At 41.1% G+C, this 20,002-nt stretch overlaps 1 protein-coding gene across 2 annotated transcripts in view; it reads left to right on the top strand.

The window, feature by feature from the left end:
• Positions 1-20,002, top strand: part of LOC126284147 (uncharacterized) — a 144,250-nt gene that overhangs the window by 58,028 nt on the left and 66,220 nt on the right. The window contains exons 1-2 of one of the 2 annotated variants that reach the window (XM_049982866.1): positions 7,382-7,464; positions 13,231-13,330. The exons of the other annotated variant lie outside the window; for it this stretch is intronic. Coding sequence (XP_049838823.1) covers positions 7,453-7,464; positions 13,231-13,330 — 112 coding nt within the window. The 5' untranslated portion in view covers positions 7,382-7,452. Of the gene's footprint in view, positions 1-7,381; positions 7,465-13,230; positions 13,331-20,002 lie in introns of those variants that run through there. 2 annotated transcript variants of the gene reach the window in all.

Below are 20,002 nucleotides of genomic sequence, written 5' to 3'. Positions count from 1 at the left end.
TGTTAACAGTTTCTAAGTGTGACAAAGAGTACTAGTAATGTGAAGTGAAAAATTTTATAGGAAAGACTAAGTTAAAAGGCAGATTATCTCTCAATAAATGGATTTACATGTGAAATGTGGTGCATTCCTTTACTCTTCCTAGTGGACAGAGTTTAAACTTCACAGCAATTATCATGTTGTATATGTCGGTAAGGAATGCTAAAATTTTTCTCAAGGTTAGCGTCTATATTGTTTTTCGCTGAGCCAGCCGGCGCACGTGGCTACCTGCGGTGCGAGTCATTGTCTGTCTCTTTGTTGGCGTGCGTCGTTATTGGGATTAGGAGACCTAACTTCTACAAACTCACCTTGACGAGAAGGCCCTGCCCTATTTGAAGCTCGCCAGTTCTGACGGAATTCAGGTCTGTCGTTTTGTCGGTAGTTTACATAGTTTATCGTTTGTCGGTCATGTGGTGGAGAATTTCTCCCGGAATCGTAACTGCGTGGTGGACCGTTGCGTCTGAAGTTATTCTGTCTCCCTTGATAATAATTATTTTGATTCCCATATTGTCTGTTTCTATGGTTGTCTCTGTCACATTCATTACTATGGAAAAGCGATCTTTTTCTGTAACTATTACTATGCCAGCGGTTGCCATGTGGGTGGTGTCTGTTTTGTTCAAGATTTACTTTGTAAGAATAGCCTTGTCGTGTCCAGTTATTACTTCTTTTGTCGTCGCGGAATTGTGATGGATGTGACCGGTAATTGTTGTGCTCCTGTCTTCGCGTTCCGCGATTGTCAGTGTCAATTTCCAATTCTTGTAAAAGTCCCTGGAAAGCTTCAATGTCGTCTTTGCAACGTCCTGCCAAAATAATATGTCGTAAATGTTCAGGTAATTTGATTAAGGAAATGCGGATGAGTTCTGAGGGGCTGTATGGGTTTGACAGGTACTGATTCTTGTGCAACATGTCTTCAAAATATTTCACAAGACTGGAAAATTCAGATTCTTCGAAATGTTTCATCATTATGATGCTATGTTTTAGTCGGTCTTGTGTAGCTTGAGGCCAATATGCTGAGAGGAAGGCATGATAAAATTATCGTTCACTGTGGCAATCGTGAATGACCGATCGCATTCTTACAGCTGGGTCATTCTCTAAATAGCCACACATAAATTCTAATCTGTTCTCTAAAGACCAGTTGGGAGGAAAACAATGATAGAATTGATGAAGCCACGCTTGTGGATGAATGTCGTTGCTGGAATTCTTAAATGTTTTGAATTTACGTGTAGTAATAAACATCTTGTAGTCAAAATCATCATGTCGGCGAATCGCATATAGGCCATTGTTACTTCGTGTCGGCGGTTCCATCTCAAAATTCGGTGCACCTTGCCAATTTCTTTCATAATTTCCGAAATGCCCTGTGTTATTATTTTGTAGCTTTTCCGTATTTCTAAGTCCCTCTTCCCATGTTGGAGCGCGAGTGTCCTCTGAAATACGTAATTCTTGTATTACCTGTGTCAGCTGATCTTGTACTTCCCGGATTTCTCTTTGGCGTTGCGTATTAATTTGATTCTGATTTTGTTTGAATTTCCTAATGAACTGATCCGAAAGTTCAACTACATTCTCCGATAGTGTACTTATTTCCTCAGTGTGTTTTTCTGAACCAAATTTCAGAGTGTCCATTTGTGTTTAAATCGTATCTACTGTGTCCTTTAAGTGTTCCTGAGTTTTTGCAAGTTGCGTAACCGAATCAGTAGATGCAACTGAGTCAATTTTAGCTTGCAAGGTCTAATGATTTTCATGAACAATAGTTTGCAGTCCTTTTATGGCTGATTCGTGATTCTGTAATGTATTTTCATGGCGCGAAAAAATAGGTTGGAAATGCTCACAAATTTGTGTTTTTACGTCATTACAGACTTTTTGACATTTCGATTCGATTTTATGTAACTCAGTACTTAAATCTTCACGTATTTGTTCAAATGTATGTTCCACTGAGTCTAACGTTTGAAGCTTTTGTTCCATTGTGTCTAACTTTGGAAGCTTTTGTTCCATTGTGTCTAACTTTTGAATATTTTGTCCCATTTGTTTCTGATTTTGTTCAAGCGTTTTGTCTAACTTTTGTAGGCCTTGTCCCATTTGTTGCATTAACTGTAATAACAGTGCACTGGTGTCTGAAACGTGTTCCTCAGTGCTATTGAGCAGTGCGTTTGAACCGTCAATATTCGTATTTTAAAAAGCAGAAAATGTGTATTGATTTATTTGAGAAAACGATGAGGAGGCAAAATCTGAACCTACAGTATTTGCAAGATTGTGTCCTGTCATTTCGGAATCCTGAGACGAGCTGTTGCCGACCGATCGATCGATAATGCTTCCCTGTTCACTGTTTCACTGCCTACACCATTATTTGCAGCCCGCTCCATTTTCCTATGCACAATTAGCAAATTACTACTTTGAACATTAGTTAATTCATTGCATGGTGGCGCTAACACACTGCTTTCGTCTTCACTGTCGTTTCTCAGCTAACTTTGGAGCCTAGTATTACGTTTTTCACACGCCATTATTGTCACAATATTTCACACGACAGCACAGAAAAACACAATTTGAAGAGCAAAAATAAGAGCACACATTAACATATCACTGAAAATAATATCTAGTTAATTGCAAGCGCAGCTGCGAAACACTTGGTGCAAATTTACATGCGTGCCACACCTGTTATACTGTACAACAATGAAAGACTGGAACTACAAAGGAGATTCTCTCTACATTTACGCGCTAGCAATAAACAAAATCTACACTAATTACACAAACTACAAGAAAAAATCAGAAGATTCCAGTGAGGTATCCTCGGCTAAGGGTCGACATATGAAACGTCCCCTTCGAAAAATTATAAAAGACTGTGCTTAAACTGACTCCCAATTTTTTTTTTTTTTTTTTGCCTAACGCAATCTGACTTTCAATAATCCCTACAAAAGAATGGTCCTGACTAACATAACCTATACCTTTCACATATCACTTACCTCACCAAATATCTTCGTTACTCGAACTACTGCAATAAAGCGAGCGCCACTACTGCCAGCTAATTAAAGATTCAAACCACTGAAGCCACTAACTACTGATAGGCATAGTTAGCAAATGAAAGATTTTGATAGAGAACAAACAATGTATTTACCTTAATAGTCATAATATATATAGCAGTTCATAATATCCAGTCTTAAAAATTTCAAAACTCCGCCATCTCTCTCATCACATCCAGCAGTGCTGGCGGCTCACCTCCAACTGCGCAACGCTACGCGCTGTTAACATCCAGCTGCCCAACACTACAATGGCAGACAACAATGCAAACTAGCCACAGACTGCACACAGCACAGCCAGTGATTTTCATACAGAGCGCTACGTGGCGTTACGAATATAAAAACCTAAACAGCCTACATACAGTATTATCAACATACTGTTCGCAAAGCGTTTGGACGTCGTTTCTGTGAAGAAAGACATGCAGGTTCGTTCGTAAACAACAGAATTATCAGGTCCATAGGCCGAGGTAAAGTAAGCAGTATGAACAAATAACAGACGCGATGACTGCCTGGAACCTGCAAGAAACTACAACACTACTGACATAGGGTACGATAAATACCAATGTAGCGAGCTGGACACATGCATACTCTTCCTTTCTCTCATTGGGAAGCAATAACTAAGATTCATCTGAAAGCGTGTGCGTCACGTGACTCAGTGAGGTAAACGAAAATCGCCGGCCGTAACTCGTCTGGCACCTAACTTATCCCAGCAGCACTGCCGCAACTCCAAATGCCGAAACGTATGGACGCCAGGCATCTGTTCGACGACGTACAAGGTCAAGATTGTCTGGACCACAGTACCTAAATCGTACAGTGTGCTGTAATGTAATCACATATTTTGACAATCTCCTGACATGATTAGGAGAGGGAGTGTTATACTCAAATGTTTTATGTTTTTTTATGATCTGCTTCCTGACTTCCACAACCACGAGAATCATCTCATTTTTGGGGATATGGAACGAAAACTAAATCCAATCTTATGTAATCTACTGATTACGACATAATGGAATAATGTACAACAATTCGAATATCATTAGACACAAAGGCTTCTATCTGCTCACAGTAGCGAACCAGCGGACAGTTTTCCACAAAACAGCGGAAACATACAATACTTGGAATAAAGCGCATTGATAGACCTTGTGTCTAGTTTGTGTTTCCAGAACGGTATAATTTACAGCATTGGTTTGTACCTTTAAGGGTGAGAAGCAATGTTATACTAGTAAAAATATTTAAGTAGTCTAATATAGATGCAGTTGTAATAGTGAAATTACGCTCACTCAAGCCTGAATCTGTTTGCGCCGTGTTCAATGGCAGGAGGGTAAATGAGCGATATCAAAGTCGGATGGTATGGGCCGTGTAAATGTTTTCTTTGTTTTGCTTTTAAGGCACGACATCAAGGTTGAGGAAAAAGCATGGCGGTGAGGGTCAAAGGGAGGGGTCTGAGATTACATTAAAGTAAGTGATTTCAAATGTTTTAGAAGACGGAACGATAGAAAGTGCTCTTGATGATGTATGTATGCATTAAACCAGCTACCTAGAAACGACGAAGAGGTTCCGTCCCGCCGTAGCCGTCAGTGGTTCATAACCCCACAACAGGCAGCAGCACTCCACCCACCAAACCGCCGCCACACACCGAACCCAGGGTTACTGTGCAGTTCGACCCTCGGTGGATCCACGGGAACGTCTCATACCGGACGAGTGTGACCCCAAATCATTGCGTGGTAGAATAATTATGGTGTACGCGTACATGGAAACAGTCTTTGCGCAGCAATCGCAGACACAGTGTAACTGAGGCGAAACAAGGGGAACTAGCCCGTATTCGCCTAGGTAGATGGAAAACTGCCTTAAAAACCATCTACAGGCTGGCCGGCACAGAGGACCTCGCCACTAATCCGCCGGTTGGATTCGTACCGGGATCCGGCACCGTTCCCGCTCGGGAAGAAGCGCGTTAGACCGTGCGGCTATCTGGGCGGGCTCTGTTGTCGATAATGTTTTTATTAGTCCATTGAAAAGAGGATTACAATCATTGGAGGGATTCAGAAGACATCAGCGACGTCTCAGGTGGGTTTTTTCTAGCCAAAATTTGAAGAAAGTTACGAAGAAATGCTTGTAGCAGACATGTGAGATTTAGATTCCAGGTTAATGCCGTTAGATAAGATTCAGTTCAAAAAATTAGATTACGATGTGGCAGAAAATTTAACAGTTAAAAGAAACTGGTAGACCATGATTTCTATCAAAACTTTATGAAGGAGCATCCAGAAATGTGTAACAGAAAACCTCTTCCCACAAGTTTAATTTGATGTGTTAGTTCAATCAGCCACAAGTTGACAGGTTTTTAACCATCTGTTGTTTTAATTATCCTGTACATTTGATATATGTACAGAGTAATTTGTGAAGTAACGTAGGAGCGAACACTAGCAACGTTGATTAGTAAACACTATTATTTCCATTGAGGTTCTGTCGCTGTTGCATATGATACCACGTATTTTTGGCAGGAGCTTTCGCTACTTGTCTTTCTCGTGTTAATGGAGCCTGAATGCACATTACTATTCTGTACATGTAAAATACCTTTTATGGCTGCTGTATGTCTGTAAAGTGGGGGAAATGTGCTAACGTTTAAAACGAAGGCTATAGTTTGAGAATGAGCAATGTAAGCCGAACTAGTCACCACAAATAAGAAATTTCGAACGCAACTGTTATACAACGTGAAAAAACAAAACAGAGTAATTTGTTCGTGTACCACGAGAACACCTTTTTTTATTTAAGGTTACATATTTTGTAGAGTGGCCGATATTACTCGGCAGTTTTCTTAACATCTCGAAATGTAAGTGGTAGAAAATCTTTTCTTTCTTTGTGATGTTTGGGCAGATATTTCTTTTACACAGTTTTACACTAAAAACAGAGGATCAAGAAAAGGTTTATGCTCTTATTCCTTATTTAAAAACAATAGCTAAAGTTTTATATCACTTTTGGCTTAAGAGGCCGAAACTAGGCTCTATACCCCTAACTGAATTTCACGAAAATCCGTCACGTTTACCGCGTTAAAACCAATTTTTATGTAAGTCTGTTTCCGTACTCCTTCCGATGTTGTTCATAGGTAGTATTTAGAAACACCACTGTTTCTTCATTACATCATATACACTGAAAAATAATGTGGAAAACAGGGCTAAAATATTCAGGAAACATTAAATTTCTGGTACATTTTGTTTAAGCGTTTTAAAATTGTTGACACAATTTTTAACGGTATTTCAAATTTTCAACTACTTTGCTAAGTTATTTTATCACTTACTTCAGCCAAAAGTCACGCAAATGGTTCCATTACTACTTTCGACTTATTATCGCCCCTTCAAGAGAAGATGGTCTGTTCAAACGAAGGAAAAGACCATTTTTAAAATACTAGGAAAGCACATTAGCGTCTATACACAACCATACTTACATGAATACATTACACAGTAACTCTTCAACCGAAGAGGTCCAGAGAGACAAAACGCTCATATGGATTACGAATCTGCGCTCCTACAGTTGGAAATGAAAGCTACAGTTGACTACGTAATGATAAGAAGTTCGCAAGTCTCAAAAGACGAAAATATGACCAAGAATATTCACAATGTAAAATTAACTTTCAGGTAATATCTTTTCAAAGTGGAAACTAGTAATGAAACATTTAACGCCTAGCAAGTTAGATGAAAAACTCAAGACGGATGACAGTCCGATAGTAACAGCTGTGGTCGAAAATGTACACTGCACATAAAATTACGGTTGTGTACAGAAGTTTGTCATTTAGTTTCCTAGTCTTCTGCTATAAACTTTTATTTATATTTACACAGAACATGTAATGAGGACTCGGTAATAAGACGGAATTGGTAATAACACTTCTAATATGAGTTAAGCTCAAGTATATTATTAAAGAAAATTACAAGACCGCAGACAATATGCTTAGTGTCCGTACGTTGATAAGTTACATTTTAACCAGTTTTGAACGTTGAAACACTATGTTAATTCCTGCACGTTTAATTCACATGTAATTTCGAAATGATATAAACTTGAGCGGGATTTTAATATGACGAGGCGATAACGACAAAGAAAATTTGGGCCACGAAGAGAGAGAATGGAAGCCCGTGCGAATGCTAAAAGAGCCGCCACGAAACTGAGAAATCGGCATGCTCGCGTCTTTCGCTCCCCCCATCGGGCACGTTATCGAGACGGACCCAGGTGCCGGTAATTAATGGCCGGTGTTAACTCGGTGTGGGGATGTGGGTGTTGGTGGGGGCAGCATGGCCGCACGTACTCGCCTGCTCCCGCGTATAAAAGGCGCGGCCGACCGGCCGACCGGCCATCCTCACACGCAGTCTTCCGACCGCACTATCCCCCGCTCTCATCGCCGAAGTCCACACTTCTCTTCTGCAAAATGATGAAGCTGGTGAGTATTTTACTTGTGTTGCTCACACGTTTCCATTCAAAACGAATATGCCTTATTGCTGAGGCTGTACATTGCGAAAGTCTGTGAATTACGTAACTGAGTCCTCTCGTCATAATGCGTTGAAACCATTTCGTATTCCCTGGTTTGTACTCGCCAATCGATATTTAGGGCTTGGCTGCCTACGGGCGCTACACTCTAATTCGCGAACAGAGTATCACACCAGTTTTGTGATCGGATAGAGGCCTCACTAACAAGTAATGAGAGTTACTAGAGAGAAACCATCGAACGTAAAGTAGCTTTGGGCGCACGCCATGGTACATTACTGTTACATATATGCTACGAACTGACGCACCAACCTAATACATGAACACGCGCAACGGGAAAAAAAATGTACCGAATGCAGAAGGAAATGCAGACAATTGAAGTTCATGTACGTATTTGTAGCTGAAGCTCGGTATAGATAAATGTAATGTATTACACATAAGTGGGCGACATTATTATATGGTTAGATGATCGCAGAAGAATCACTGGGAGCTGTCACAGGCATAAAACGCCTACGAGAGTGCGTACAGAGCTGTTTAAATTGTAACGACGACGTAAAACTAACTACAGGTAAAAGCAGTGAAAGAGAGTTCCACTGGAAGAACCCTCGGGAAAAGTAATCCACGCACAAACGAGGTAGCTTACAAACCTCTTGTTTAACCAATAACAGAATATTGCTCGTCTGTCTGAGATCTGTACCAGGTACGTTTGAGAGAGGAAACGGAGATGACTGAAAGAAGAGGACGACTTTTGTTAGAGCTTTATTTAGAAAACGCGAAAGCATCAGGTGCTGCACTGGAGTTCCAGTGGCGGACTTCACAGCAGAGGACTTGGCTGCTGAAACGACTTCCTAACTATTCCCACCATACTAGCCTCCAACAACACACGAGTGGCTTGCGGAGTATACACGCAGATGCAGGTGTAACATAGCAGCCGAGCCAAGTGGCTCAATGCTTATCATACTGGACCCACTTTCTAGAGGAGGTGAGGACAGCCCTCATGATTTACTTATAGATTCACCGCTTCACTGAGTCAGTGGAGGCCATTGCCATGGTGTTTCCTTAGGCAATGCTGCAATTGGTTTCCTACCATATCTTTCTGTATTCCGATACTGTGCTCTGCCTCTAATGATGAGTGAAGTGCAGTGCTGCGACACGCGACATACATTAGGAAGGGCGATGACAGAAATCACGTTCGGCCACCCTTCAGGCATATTTTGGAATGAGTTCTCTGAATAGTATATATCCGATTTCCTTTCCCAACCAAGCAAGCGGTTTCTAGGCGCTTCAGTCCGGAAACGCTCTGCTGCTACGGTCGCAGGCTCTAAGCCTGCCTCAGACATGGATGTCCTTAGGTTAGTTAGGTTTAAGTAGTTCTAAGTTCTAGGGGACTGATGACCTCAGATGTTGTCCCAGAGTGCTCAGAGCCATCTGAACCATTTGAAAGAAGCTAGCATTTCGCATCGGATAAGGAAGTCGTCAACGAGATGTTGATGACTAATCTTTATCCATCCTTTCCATTTCCAATAGCCGCTACGTCAGCTGGACATTAAAATAAGCTATCTTCCTTCTCACTCTAATCTCCACTCATGAACATCGACGGTAGCAATCTATCTGTATTTCACGATACAACTGTCATATCAGTTTGTTGCTGTTATGTTGATGATGACTGCTTTTCCCTGCCTGGTGCAATACTGTTCGTCCCTAAATATATCTCTAGGTTTACACTACTTCTCTACAATTCACACTTACGTGCCAGGCTGGGGATCCATCCAACCACCTTCAGACTACTTCTGTACCGTTTCACTCTCGAACCACTTGAGGGGCAAAGGAACACTTAAATATTTCATTGGGAGTTCTGATTTCTGTTATTTTATTACGAAGATCATTAATCCTTACGCAGGTGGAAATCAATAAAATATTTTCTCAATGTAAGGAAAAAATATGGAGATTGAAATCTAAAGAAAAGATTACGCACCGTCGAAATGCGCCTTTGATTTAATAACAGCCACCCCAATTTGAGCATCGTATCCGTGAAATTATGTAAAATGAACAACTCGCACAACAGTTGCTTAATCCACAACTTTTATTGTGTACACGGCCGGTTTGCGAACAACGTTCCAGCACCTGGTATAAGAAATCATATCTCTTAGCCAACTAAGGGCATTCTCACCCCAGTGTTGTTCTGGAACCAAAGGTTGTGTTCCAGATAGCGTAGCACAGGTGATCGGTTTTTGTGGAACTTAATTCGCTTCTATCCTTTTGACACGGAACCTTAGGTTGTACAACAACATTGGTGTGAGGGTGGCCTCATAAAAATATGTGATTTTATTTTTTACAACAGGTGATGGAACTTTAAATGTTCTGAACCCGGTCGCCTACACAATATAATATTGCGCATTAAGCAACGGTTTTGCGGTTTTTCTCATTGTACAAAATTGTCTTATGTAGTTGCGCGTGTCCCATAGGAACTCTTTGTGCTCATTTTTGATACGCTCTTACCTATTTCGCGGTAATACGACCTGCCCTTCTTTGAACTGTTTGCATGTCCTCTGCCAATCCTACCAAGTAAGGATCCCATATCGCGCAGCAGTACTCAAGAAGATGACAGGAACAAGTTTAATGTGAGCAGTCTGTTTAGTAGATCTGTTACATGTTCCACGTATTCTTACAATAAAATACAGATTTTGGTTTGCCTTTTTCACAACATTACTTAAGTGATTGTTTTAATTTAACGTTTTTGTAGTTGTAATCCCTAGGTATTTAGGTTAATTGACAGCATTTGCATTTTTGTGCGTAACTGCTGAACTCAAAATCCTCAACGTTCTTCCCATGTCCTAGTCCTGGACTTCCCTAACCTTTCTTTCCCATTTCTGGTCTTTCCACAACCAAGTTTGCTATGCCTAAGTGTCGTAGCGGAAATCAAAGTAACTACCCTTCATATCGTAAGAGGCTTCAAAAAACGTATTTTCTATACTTTATAGAACTTCTATGTATGTCATTTTGTCTATTCACTTAATTTTTAATTTTTATCAGTAGCACCATATTTCATATCCTTCCAGCGTTCGCTTCTCCGGATTTCTGGTTATCCACGTTTCATTTGCACACGATGCAATACTCCAGGGGTTTACTTTCTCGAGCTTCATATCAGCAACACTCCTTCCACAAACACCCACCCCTCCTCCACCCCCCAAAAAAACTGCTATCCTTTAACGAATCGAACTTGCATGTATGAAACAGCCCCAAATGCCTGACTGCGTTACAAATAAGTTATCGGGTGAAATATTTTATACTAAACGGTTGAACCCTTCATGGCTGAAGGTGGAAAATCGTAATTACTTCGGTTTTGTTCCTTTCGAAGTTCAGAACCTGCAGGCTAATGAACAGACTTGGTTAACCAAGGAACTTAAAATTCCTTTATATGTTCATGTAATAACTGTTGCGGAAATAAATTAAAATGTCATGCCTGATGCTAAAGCTGTACTGCATGAACACCAAAAATATAGCACGCTATAAACTTTTTTCCTTCCATTATTTTATGGAGGGCACCAACAAGAACAAGTTTCGAAAAGCTTTCAAATTGTGTAAACCCCACCCCCTGTTCAAGCACCTCAGCTGCAAGTGTTAGATGCAAACGCAGCTAACACAGGTGTTTCTATTTTATACTCAGCAAATTGCCACACTGCTAAAGGCGGTATAGCAGCCAATCACAGCTCAGGCCACCAATATAGTGCAGTAGGCACCTACTGTAGCTCCGAGTGCCATGCCTCCTTTTCGCCAGGTTAACAAACAACAAGATGAATGGCTCTAGTGGTTGCAACAGTTTGAAGCCCAACGTAATCGCTCACAACGTACCAAACACTGTGAAGCTACATTACTCTGTTTCAACGTTAGGAAGTGCTGTGTTTCGCCTCATTCAGAAATTGTGGCAGCTAGGTACCAAGTCTTTCATTGCAATAGAAGGTCAGATCAAACTTATAGCGAGTGGGTAACAGAATAGCTGGGTATAACGAGGAAATGCAAATTCAAAAGTGATTATGGTGCTTTTGATTCAGATGTTATGCTGTGTGACGTGATCATCTACATTGTAACTGATGTCAGACTTGGAGAACAGTTTCCGGAAGAGTCTGACCCAACATTTCAGCACGTAGTGCAAATACAACATCAGTATGATTCCGGTGCCATGTCGGCCGATAAATTTGAGCAACCGCCAATTCGCTCGGTTGAGTCATCCGTTGCATGCGACCAGCCCATTAGGCAGCGGCAGCTGTGCAATGATTCGGATTATTTTCATTCTGTACTCCCAATGTAGTGACATATTTCCAACTATGGATGCCAAGTGATACATCATGCCTGTCACATACATTTGAAATTTGGATGAAAGAAACAATAACTAAATATGAAATATAAACAAAAAGTTATTTTTTAGATTTTCCTGCTCACGTTTGAATACTGTTCCTGGTGGCAGATTACGATTACTTTCATTTAACTATATCAGTGTAATCCTACACGAAGCTGTAATGCGATTCCGATATATCTTTGAGTCATACATTGTTATGAGATGCTAATGAGATGAAGCATATGTCATAAATAATGTTAATAAATGTCTTTCATAAAATAGGTCGACTCCAAACCAAAGTTATCAGTGATTGCAGCTTATCAGATATGAGTAACGTCGCTGAAAATACTTTGTCGTGACGCCTCTCAGGAATATTATCTAACTTCTTTAAAGTAACCTCGAAAATTGCGGACTGATTTTTCAGATATACAGCATGATTAAATGTCGGCGAAGCCCACTAAAAGTCTCCCACAAAAGTCTCGTCTTTAACATGTGCCACTTGTCTCACAACAGTTTTGAAATTAGGTTATCACTGGGATTCCATAAATAAAACACACAACTTTGAATAACATTTTGATTGCATATTATATTTTCAACATACACTCACCGGTATATTAATTCAGCTATAACAGTAATCAGAATCAGAATCAAATATGCAAACGAATGCAATGTGAATGAGACTCACAGAGTGTGATTATTTCTTCACTTATATAGCAGCTGTAAAAAATATTTTCGTCATTCTACGACATAGTTCGTGTTAGGTCTCGACAATTTAGGTTCTCCTTGCTCTTACATAATCTTCGTCACTGTGGTCGAACATTAACAATTGTTACTTATACGTAAATAATTAAATATTAAAGATACGTAAAAACTCTTAAGTGAGTAGGTGCCACGAAATCACAGAGTCAGGCACATTCACCGTGTCCCCATTAAAGATTGCACGAAGCGCTCATCAGTACGTTTATAGGCGTTATTCTAGCCCTGTCCCTTGTATTCCCTACGACACATAAGGGTGCTTTTTCTGTTCCTGGATACTTCAAGGTTGTCGCTACAATCCTCTTACTGTCGTAAACTTCTTAGTTGGAAAGATTAGATTGGATCGCTTGCTCTCTGAAATTTTTGATCATTTTTTTTTTTCTCTTTAAGTTCTCCATAACAACGAATTTTGCCCTGTCATCACAGAAACAACTGCTTGTTAGAAGAGTTTGTTTGCGGTTTGTGACTGTCAGCGATTGCATATTCCTCATACTGGACGCCGCTGACCGAGTTTGCGTCGGATTTTGTCGGGTGCCGGTTTCTTGTAACTGGCTCCCCTGCCTCTGTCTTAATAAGTTGCTTTAGTTTGTCCTGCAGAACCTGTGGCAATGCTGGCACTGTGTGTTTCAGGTGTTAGTGCTGTGTGCCGTGACGGGCGCCACCCTGGCCGCTCCTGCCGAAGACACCAGCGTCCAGAGGTCCAAGAAGGCGGTCGACCCCCTGGTCACAGGTAAGGAACTCATTAAATCATCTCACGTTAGACGTAGTAACGTGTACAATATGTTCATTAGAAATACATACGCTTTCACATGCGTTTTTCATGCCCTTTTGTACACGGCAAGAAAAAAGAAAAATAGGCACCCCTCGAAGGAATTATCCGAATGGGACAGAAACTGATAGATGTGATGTACATGTACAGACAGACAAACGATTACAATTTCAGAAATGTTTGGTGATTCATTCAAGAGCAAGAGCTTCACAAATTGAACAAATCAATAAGGCATTGGTCCACTTCTCTCGCTTATGCAAGCATTTGCTCGGCTTGTCATTGATTGACAGAGTTGTTGGTAGTCCTCCTGAGAAATAGCATGCCGTCTTCTGTCCAGTTGGGGCTTTAGATCATCAAAACCCCGAGCTGGTTGGAGGACCCTGCCCATAGTGATCAGAACGTTCTGAGTTGGGGAGAGATCCGGAAATCTTGCTGTCCAAGGCAGCGTTTGCCAAGCATAAAGATAAACAGTAGTAACTATCGTCGTGGGCGGGCGAACATTATCTTGCTGAAAGGGAAGGATGGCTTGCCATGAAAGCCAACAAAACTGCGTGTAGAATATCGTAGGTATACCGTTGTGCTGTAATGGTGCCACAGGTGACAACCTAAGTGGTCCAGCAATGAAAAGAAACGGCATCCCAGACCATCATCCTGGCAGTTAGGACTCATGGCGGGCGACTCTCAGATTGGTATCCCGCAGCTGTCTGGGGTGTCTCCAGACACGTCTTCGGCTTGGAATCTCATTAATTGGAGTAGAATTGTCTTCATTGATGAGTCGTGCATGCTCCAAAATGACCGCCGATGACCAGTGAAGACATGAATCAGATTTTCACTCTGCAGTGGAGTGTGCGCTGATATGAAACTTCCTGGCAGATTAAAACTGTGTGCCGGACCGAGACTCGAACTCGGGACTTTGCCTTTCGCGGGCAAGTGCTCTACCAACTGAGCTCCCAAGCACGACTCAAGCCCCGTCTTCACAGCTTCACTTCTGCTGGTACTTCGTCTCCTATCTTCCAAACTTGCCCGCGAAAGGCAAAGATCCCGAGTAGGAGTCTCGGCCCGGCACACAGTTTGAATCTGACAGGAAGTTTCAGTGAAGACGTGTCTGTGGAGGCACACCAACCAAATGTCGCCGCCATATGGCCTGACAACTGACAGTGATGGTCTGGGGTACATTTCTTTTCGCAGCAGGATCCCTGAGGTTGCCATCAGCGGCACCCTCACGGTGTAGCGGCACATCAACGATATTCTTCGTCCCGTTTTATTGTCCTTCATTGTAAGCCATCCTGTGCTTACATTTCAACAAGATAATTCCTGCCTACACACAGCGAGAGTTTCTACTGCTTGTTTTCGTGCTTGCCAAACTGTCTTGTGGATCTATCTACAATTGCGAAAGTTTGTAGCATTCTGGGCAGGGTCCTTCAAACAGATTGGGATTTTGAAGAACTAATGTAACAATAGGACAAAACTGACTTGCTGAACTTGTGAAGATATTTCATATGAATAAATCATACAATTTTTCTGAAATTGTAATAATTTGTTTGTCTGAACACACAAATTACATTTATCGATTTCTTTGCCGTCGAACAATTCCTCCCTTCTTCGGCTTCCTTTTCGCCCTTGAAGTGTATGTGCGATTTCATTTTATCGGGCTCCTTTTTTAACCGATTGCGTTACACATTGTGACATCAACGAACCAGTCGCAGCATCTAAATATCAGTTAACCATAAATTCCAGTAAACAGTTTTTTCTTTTATTCCTCGGACCGTCACTATTGTGATGGTTCGTGGCGGTGCACGTTGATTTCCTTTCTCATGTTCATCTCCTCATCTGATAGATCTTTTGAGAAAGAAGTAGATGATCTTGAAAGCTTATGGCACCAGGAAGCCGAGCTTAAAATATTCATCGCTTATCTCAAAACCACTGGTTTGAGACATTCGCATACGAAACTGCGAGTTCCACCACGAGAGGCATTTGAATGATCACCTGCACCAAGTCTAAGATAGGAAACAAAATATTGATATAATAGAACCAAAACAACACGCATTGTAATGTCGTGACTAATGGTTATACTTCCTTCTGCTTAAAATAACTACTCTATGTGAAATTTTTCTACTACCCGACAGAGCTGCACAGCTGTTCAGTCTTCAAGTTGTATATGCGTTTTCAATTAAGTGGTCAAAGCAAACTGGAACGGAACAATAATCACGTCTCATTAAATTCTGTTTTCTTCTGTCATTCAGTATCACGTCTGCGTTTAAGTAGTCCAGTATTAAACGCCACAGAATTACATTTTCAGACGATGATATTGATATGTAAATGTCATAATCTGACTTTTGCCACATACATTGGAAATTAGGCATGTATGTCACTGCACAAAAGTTGACTGAAGACTGATGATGAAATGTCTTTCACGTAACTTTATTTCTAGTGTTTCACGTTGTAGTCTCAGATAATCAACGATCCTTTTCATGTGGAACTCATATTGTCTAGACAAGTACACAGCAGAAAGTTTTATGCGGTATCACTACCTTCAGCGTAACATTCTTGTTCGGAAAATATTCACCTGCCAGATATGACAATAGCAGAAAACAGAAGCGTCCTGAATGCGAATGGCTAACACCACTGTTTTTGGGATGAACGATTTATATTCAGAGCATATTTGAGCGTTTGAAGTCATGCATCTCCCTTGTTAGACCAGCACTTGCACCTAACATTCTCAGTTATTTGTTGCATGTATGTCTTAGTATTCCCGTGTTATTTTTGCGCTCTTACCTTCCGTTTCGTACCATGGAAGTCATTCCCTTGAGTCTTAACGCTTACAATATCATCCTGTTTATTCATATAATTAGTAAATTCCATATACTTCTTACAATTCCAATTATGCGACGAACACCCCCATTTCTATTTGTAGCAAACGACTTAATTTTCAGTATTCCCCTGTAATGCCATCTTCATCTCTGGTTTCCCGGCAGCCCATGACTCACTTCTGCACAATTCTGTATTCCATACACAGTTCTCAAAAATTACTTTCGCTGCTAAAGACCAATGTTCCGTAGTGGTAGACCTACAGTGGTGAAGATTGCTCTCCTCGATTCCGCTGGTCTATTTTCTGTAAACTCCTTGCTTCTTGCGTCAGGCGTTAATCTCCTTTCAATGGAGCGTAACTCTTTCGCTTCATCAAACACTTTGTCTCCAATTTTGGTTCTAGGTTTGTCGCTAATCTCATTTCACCTACTCTCTAACACTTTGACACAATCATTTTAATTAATGTATCTTATCATTCGCACAATTTCACACTGAATTTTTAATTCCGCACGTGACACATTTGTCTTTTAATTGAATTTTCGATACACATGGTACACAGCATAGGAGAAATACTGTATCTCTACCTTAGTCTTTCTTCAAACCGAGCATTTCTCTGTTCTTGGCAGGACCGCCGAGGAAAATGTTACATGGTACAGACCAGCCCACGCGGCTAGCCGCGCCGTTTCACACGCTGCTTCCCGAACAGGAAGACGTGCCGATCCCCGACACGAATCCACCCTGCGGATCAGTGTCGAGATCCGGTGTGCCGGCCAGCCTGTGGATGGTTTTTAAAGCGGTTTTCCACCTACCTCGGCGAATGCGGGCTGGTTCCCCTTATTCCGCCTCAGATACAATGTGTTGGCGATTGTAGCACAAACACCGTTTCCACGTACACACACACTACCATTACTCTACCACGCAAACATTTGAGGTTACACTCGTCTAGTACGACACGTTCCAGGAAGGGGGGGGGGGGGGAGGGGGCACTGGGGACCGAACCGCACAATAACCTTGGGTTCGGTGTGGGGTGGCGGCGGGGTGGGTGTGCTGCTGTGGCTTGCTGTGGGGTTGTCACCCTCTGAGGGCTATGGTGGGGCGAAGCCCCTCCGTCGTTTCTAGGCTCCCGGTTTAAATACACAAGACAATACAACAGATGTTGGTACATACTATTTAGAGAAAAGAGTATGATGTTGGGACGTAAGTGACGATGTCAGGGAACAGCTTCCGTGAATCTATAAGAAACCCTGGAGGACAAATACTGGAGGCGAACACAGCTAGTAGAAATCATAGAACAAGTTACTAATGATGTTTCTGCTCTGGCTTGGCGAGATTAGTATAGGTGGGAGAATGATTCTTTGTACACACAGCGATCCACAGTTATATTCACCAGAAGAACAATTAACAACTGCTTGCAACAATCTTCTTTTCAGTCGCTCGGAAATACACGGGCATTAATGCAAAGATGAATCTATGAGCCATATTATGTTTCCAAATCTCATTTTCTTCTCTTTGCATGTTAGAATCTACTAATTTCATAACCAAAGATTACAGAAATATCTTACTCTTTATCTTTCATTCCACCTGTTAACACGAGTGATTTTGGAGAGTATTATTATTATAACACAGTGGCTGTAAGACAGTATAGGTGCAAACTAATACAAAATAAGAGGAAGAGGAGAAATGGGTAGATATTGAGGTGAAAAACAAAAATTGCTCAGGGAACACAAAAGCTCAATAAGTTAAGCTGAGAGGAGCGATACTAAAAAATTCGGCAAGTAAATTGAGGGTTATATTATGCACATTCTTGAACTGTAATGGTCACACTGTTAAAATGTGAATGATAATTAAACAATAATAAAATAGCACATGTTGCCATCAACAACACAAAATCTTTGTTTTTATTAAAAGAAAATTTCTCTGAAGAAGGATCATCTTCATCGAGGAAAGCTGCTAGTCGATAATAAAATTCTGTCAAAATTTGTAGATTGTTTGTCGTCCATTTTCTTAATTGGAAAAGTATCCTCCACTGTGTTAAACTGAACAGAAACGATGCAGAAGAAGAAGATGCTTCATCAATATTGCACGAGATTTTTATCGTTAACTGAGGTCAATGAAATATTATCAGTCCTTTGTTCAGTAGCTAATGGAAACCGAAAGTTGTTTGTAGTCAGACATTATTTCAAACTGGACTAGCTGAATAACTGTGATAGTAGAATGTACAGTTTGCGCTGAGAGAGATTGTAATTTACACTTTCATTTCGTTTTGATGCACTGTATTATAATATTATTGTGAAAGTCAAATATTTTCTTAGAAAGAATGAATGAGGAAATCCCAGCGTGTATACTTGGCATAACGTTCCAAATATGCTCATGTTGCATAGTGCAACGTAGCTACTGGTTTAGGATTTCTGTGACTCTAGGAAAACCATGCAGACAGTAAGACTACGTATTACATCAGAGAAACAGCATACATCAGTAGTCAGCAGGCACACCGTCAGTTTCGGTAACGAGAGATGGTGCGGTTGTACTAGGGTATGAGGACGAAGAATGAAATTTGAAATCTATGGCGTCTTTTTGTTTGCTTTTTTAATTGGTACCAGATTTATGTCAGGGTACCAGCTGCAGAATGTATCGTTGTTGTAATGGTAGTGCCAGCATTAGGAGGGAAATAAAAAATGTACTAACGCAACGCGGAGATCTGTTGTAATTATCGAACAGTATTTCGGAAAAGTTTGAAGCATATATCTTCCGGTAGATGGTAAATGTTAAGCGCAGAAAAATTTAAAAGAAATGTGTATATAACGGCTACACTTACAATACAGCGTCATTTCGTTTTAATATGAGTGCAATACCAGTTAGGAGTCATGTAATTTTACGTTTCCAATTCACTTATACTTCCTTTGCATACGAAACAGACTAAAATTCAATAATTTCTAAATATTAGATTATTATTTCGCATTATACTAAAGACATATAACTAATGTATGGGTATTTATGCCTCCCATACTGTTCTCGTCTCTTTACCCTGGCGGTAATAGTGTGTCTTTTTATTTGCAGGGGCAGCCTACAACCCGTACTATTCTGGCGTGGCTGGGCGCTACTCCGCCCTGGGCTACACAGGGGCCTACCCCTATTCGGCAGCCTACAACCCCTTGACTGATGCCTACCCTTACACAGCCAAAACATACCCCTACACAGCTGGAACATACCCCTACACTGCTGGAACATATCCCTACACTGCAGCTGCTCACCCCTACACCACTGCTGGCGCCTACCCCTACACGGCAGGGATAAGCGGTTATCCGTACACTGCTGGGACTTACCCACATGCTGCTGCAGCTGGAGTTCTCCCCTATGCTGGATAAGGAAGACGAACCGTTTTGCAAATTCATTATGACAATGTTCTAGTGCCTTCTGTGTTACTAATATTGTATAATACTGGCTTTAATACTTCAGTAGTCAAATAAAAATAACCTTGGAGAAATTCAATTTCAGATATATTTATTACACCCTCATCATTTCCCACTCAGATCCTGATCCACGATACACTCAATAAATTTCGTCTATCTTAGTTTTACACTGTTGTATTATACTGCGTCGGCAAACAGCTTTGGGGTAACGAAAGATGCTCCATTATCACCAGTCCTTGTGCCAGTGACCGGCAACAATACCAGATCCCTCCTGAGTGTCTCATGAAGTGTGACAACGCAATATTGTTGATGTTACGTCCCTCATATTAGGACGTTCAGCTTGGCTGACCTCTTGGTAGTATTTCAGAGAAGTGAGCTATATGTCGGGGCCAGATCCAAGTTCTCTCCTCATTCT

The sequence above is a fragment of the Schistocerca gregaria genome, chromosome 8 (assembly GCF_023897955.1).
Source record: "Schistocerca gregaria isolate iqSchGreg1 chromosome 8, iqSchGreg1.2, whole genome shotgun sequence".
NCBI lineage: Eukaryota > Metazoa > Arthropoda > Insecta > Orthoptera > Acrididae > Schistocerca > Schistocerca gregaria.
Note: the sequence above shows the minus strand (reverse complement) of the source record. Positions and strands in the feature narration are given on the sequence as shown.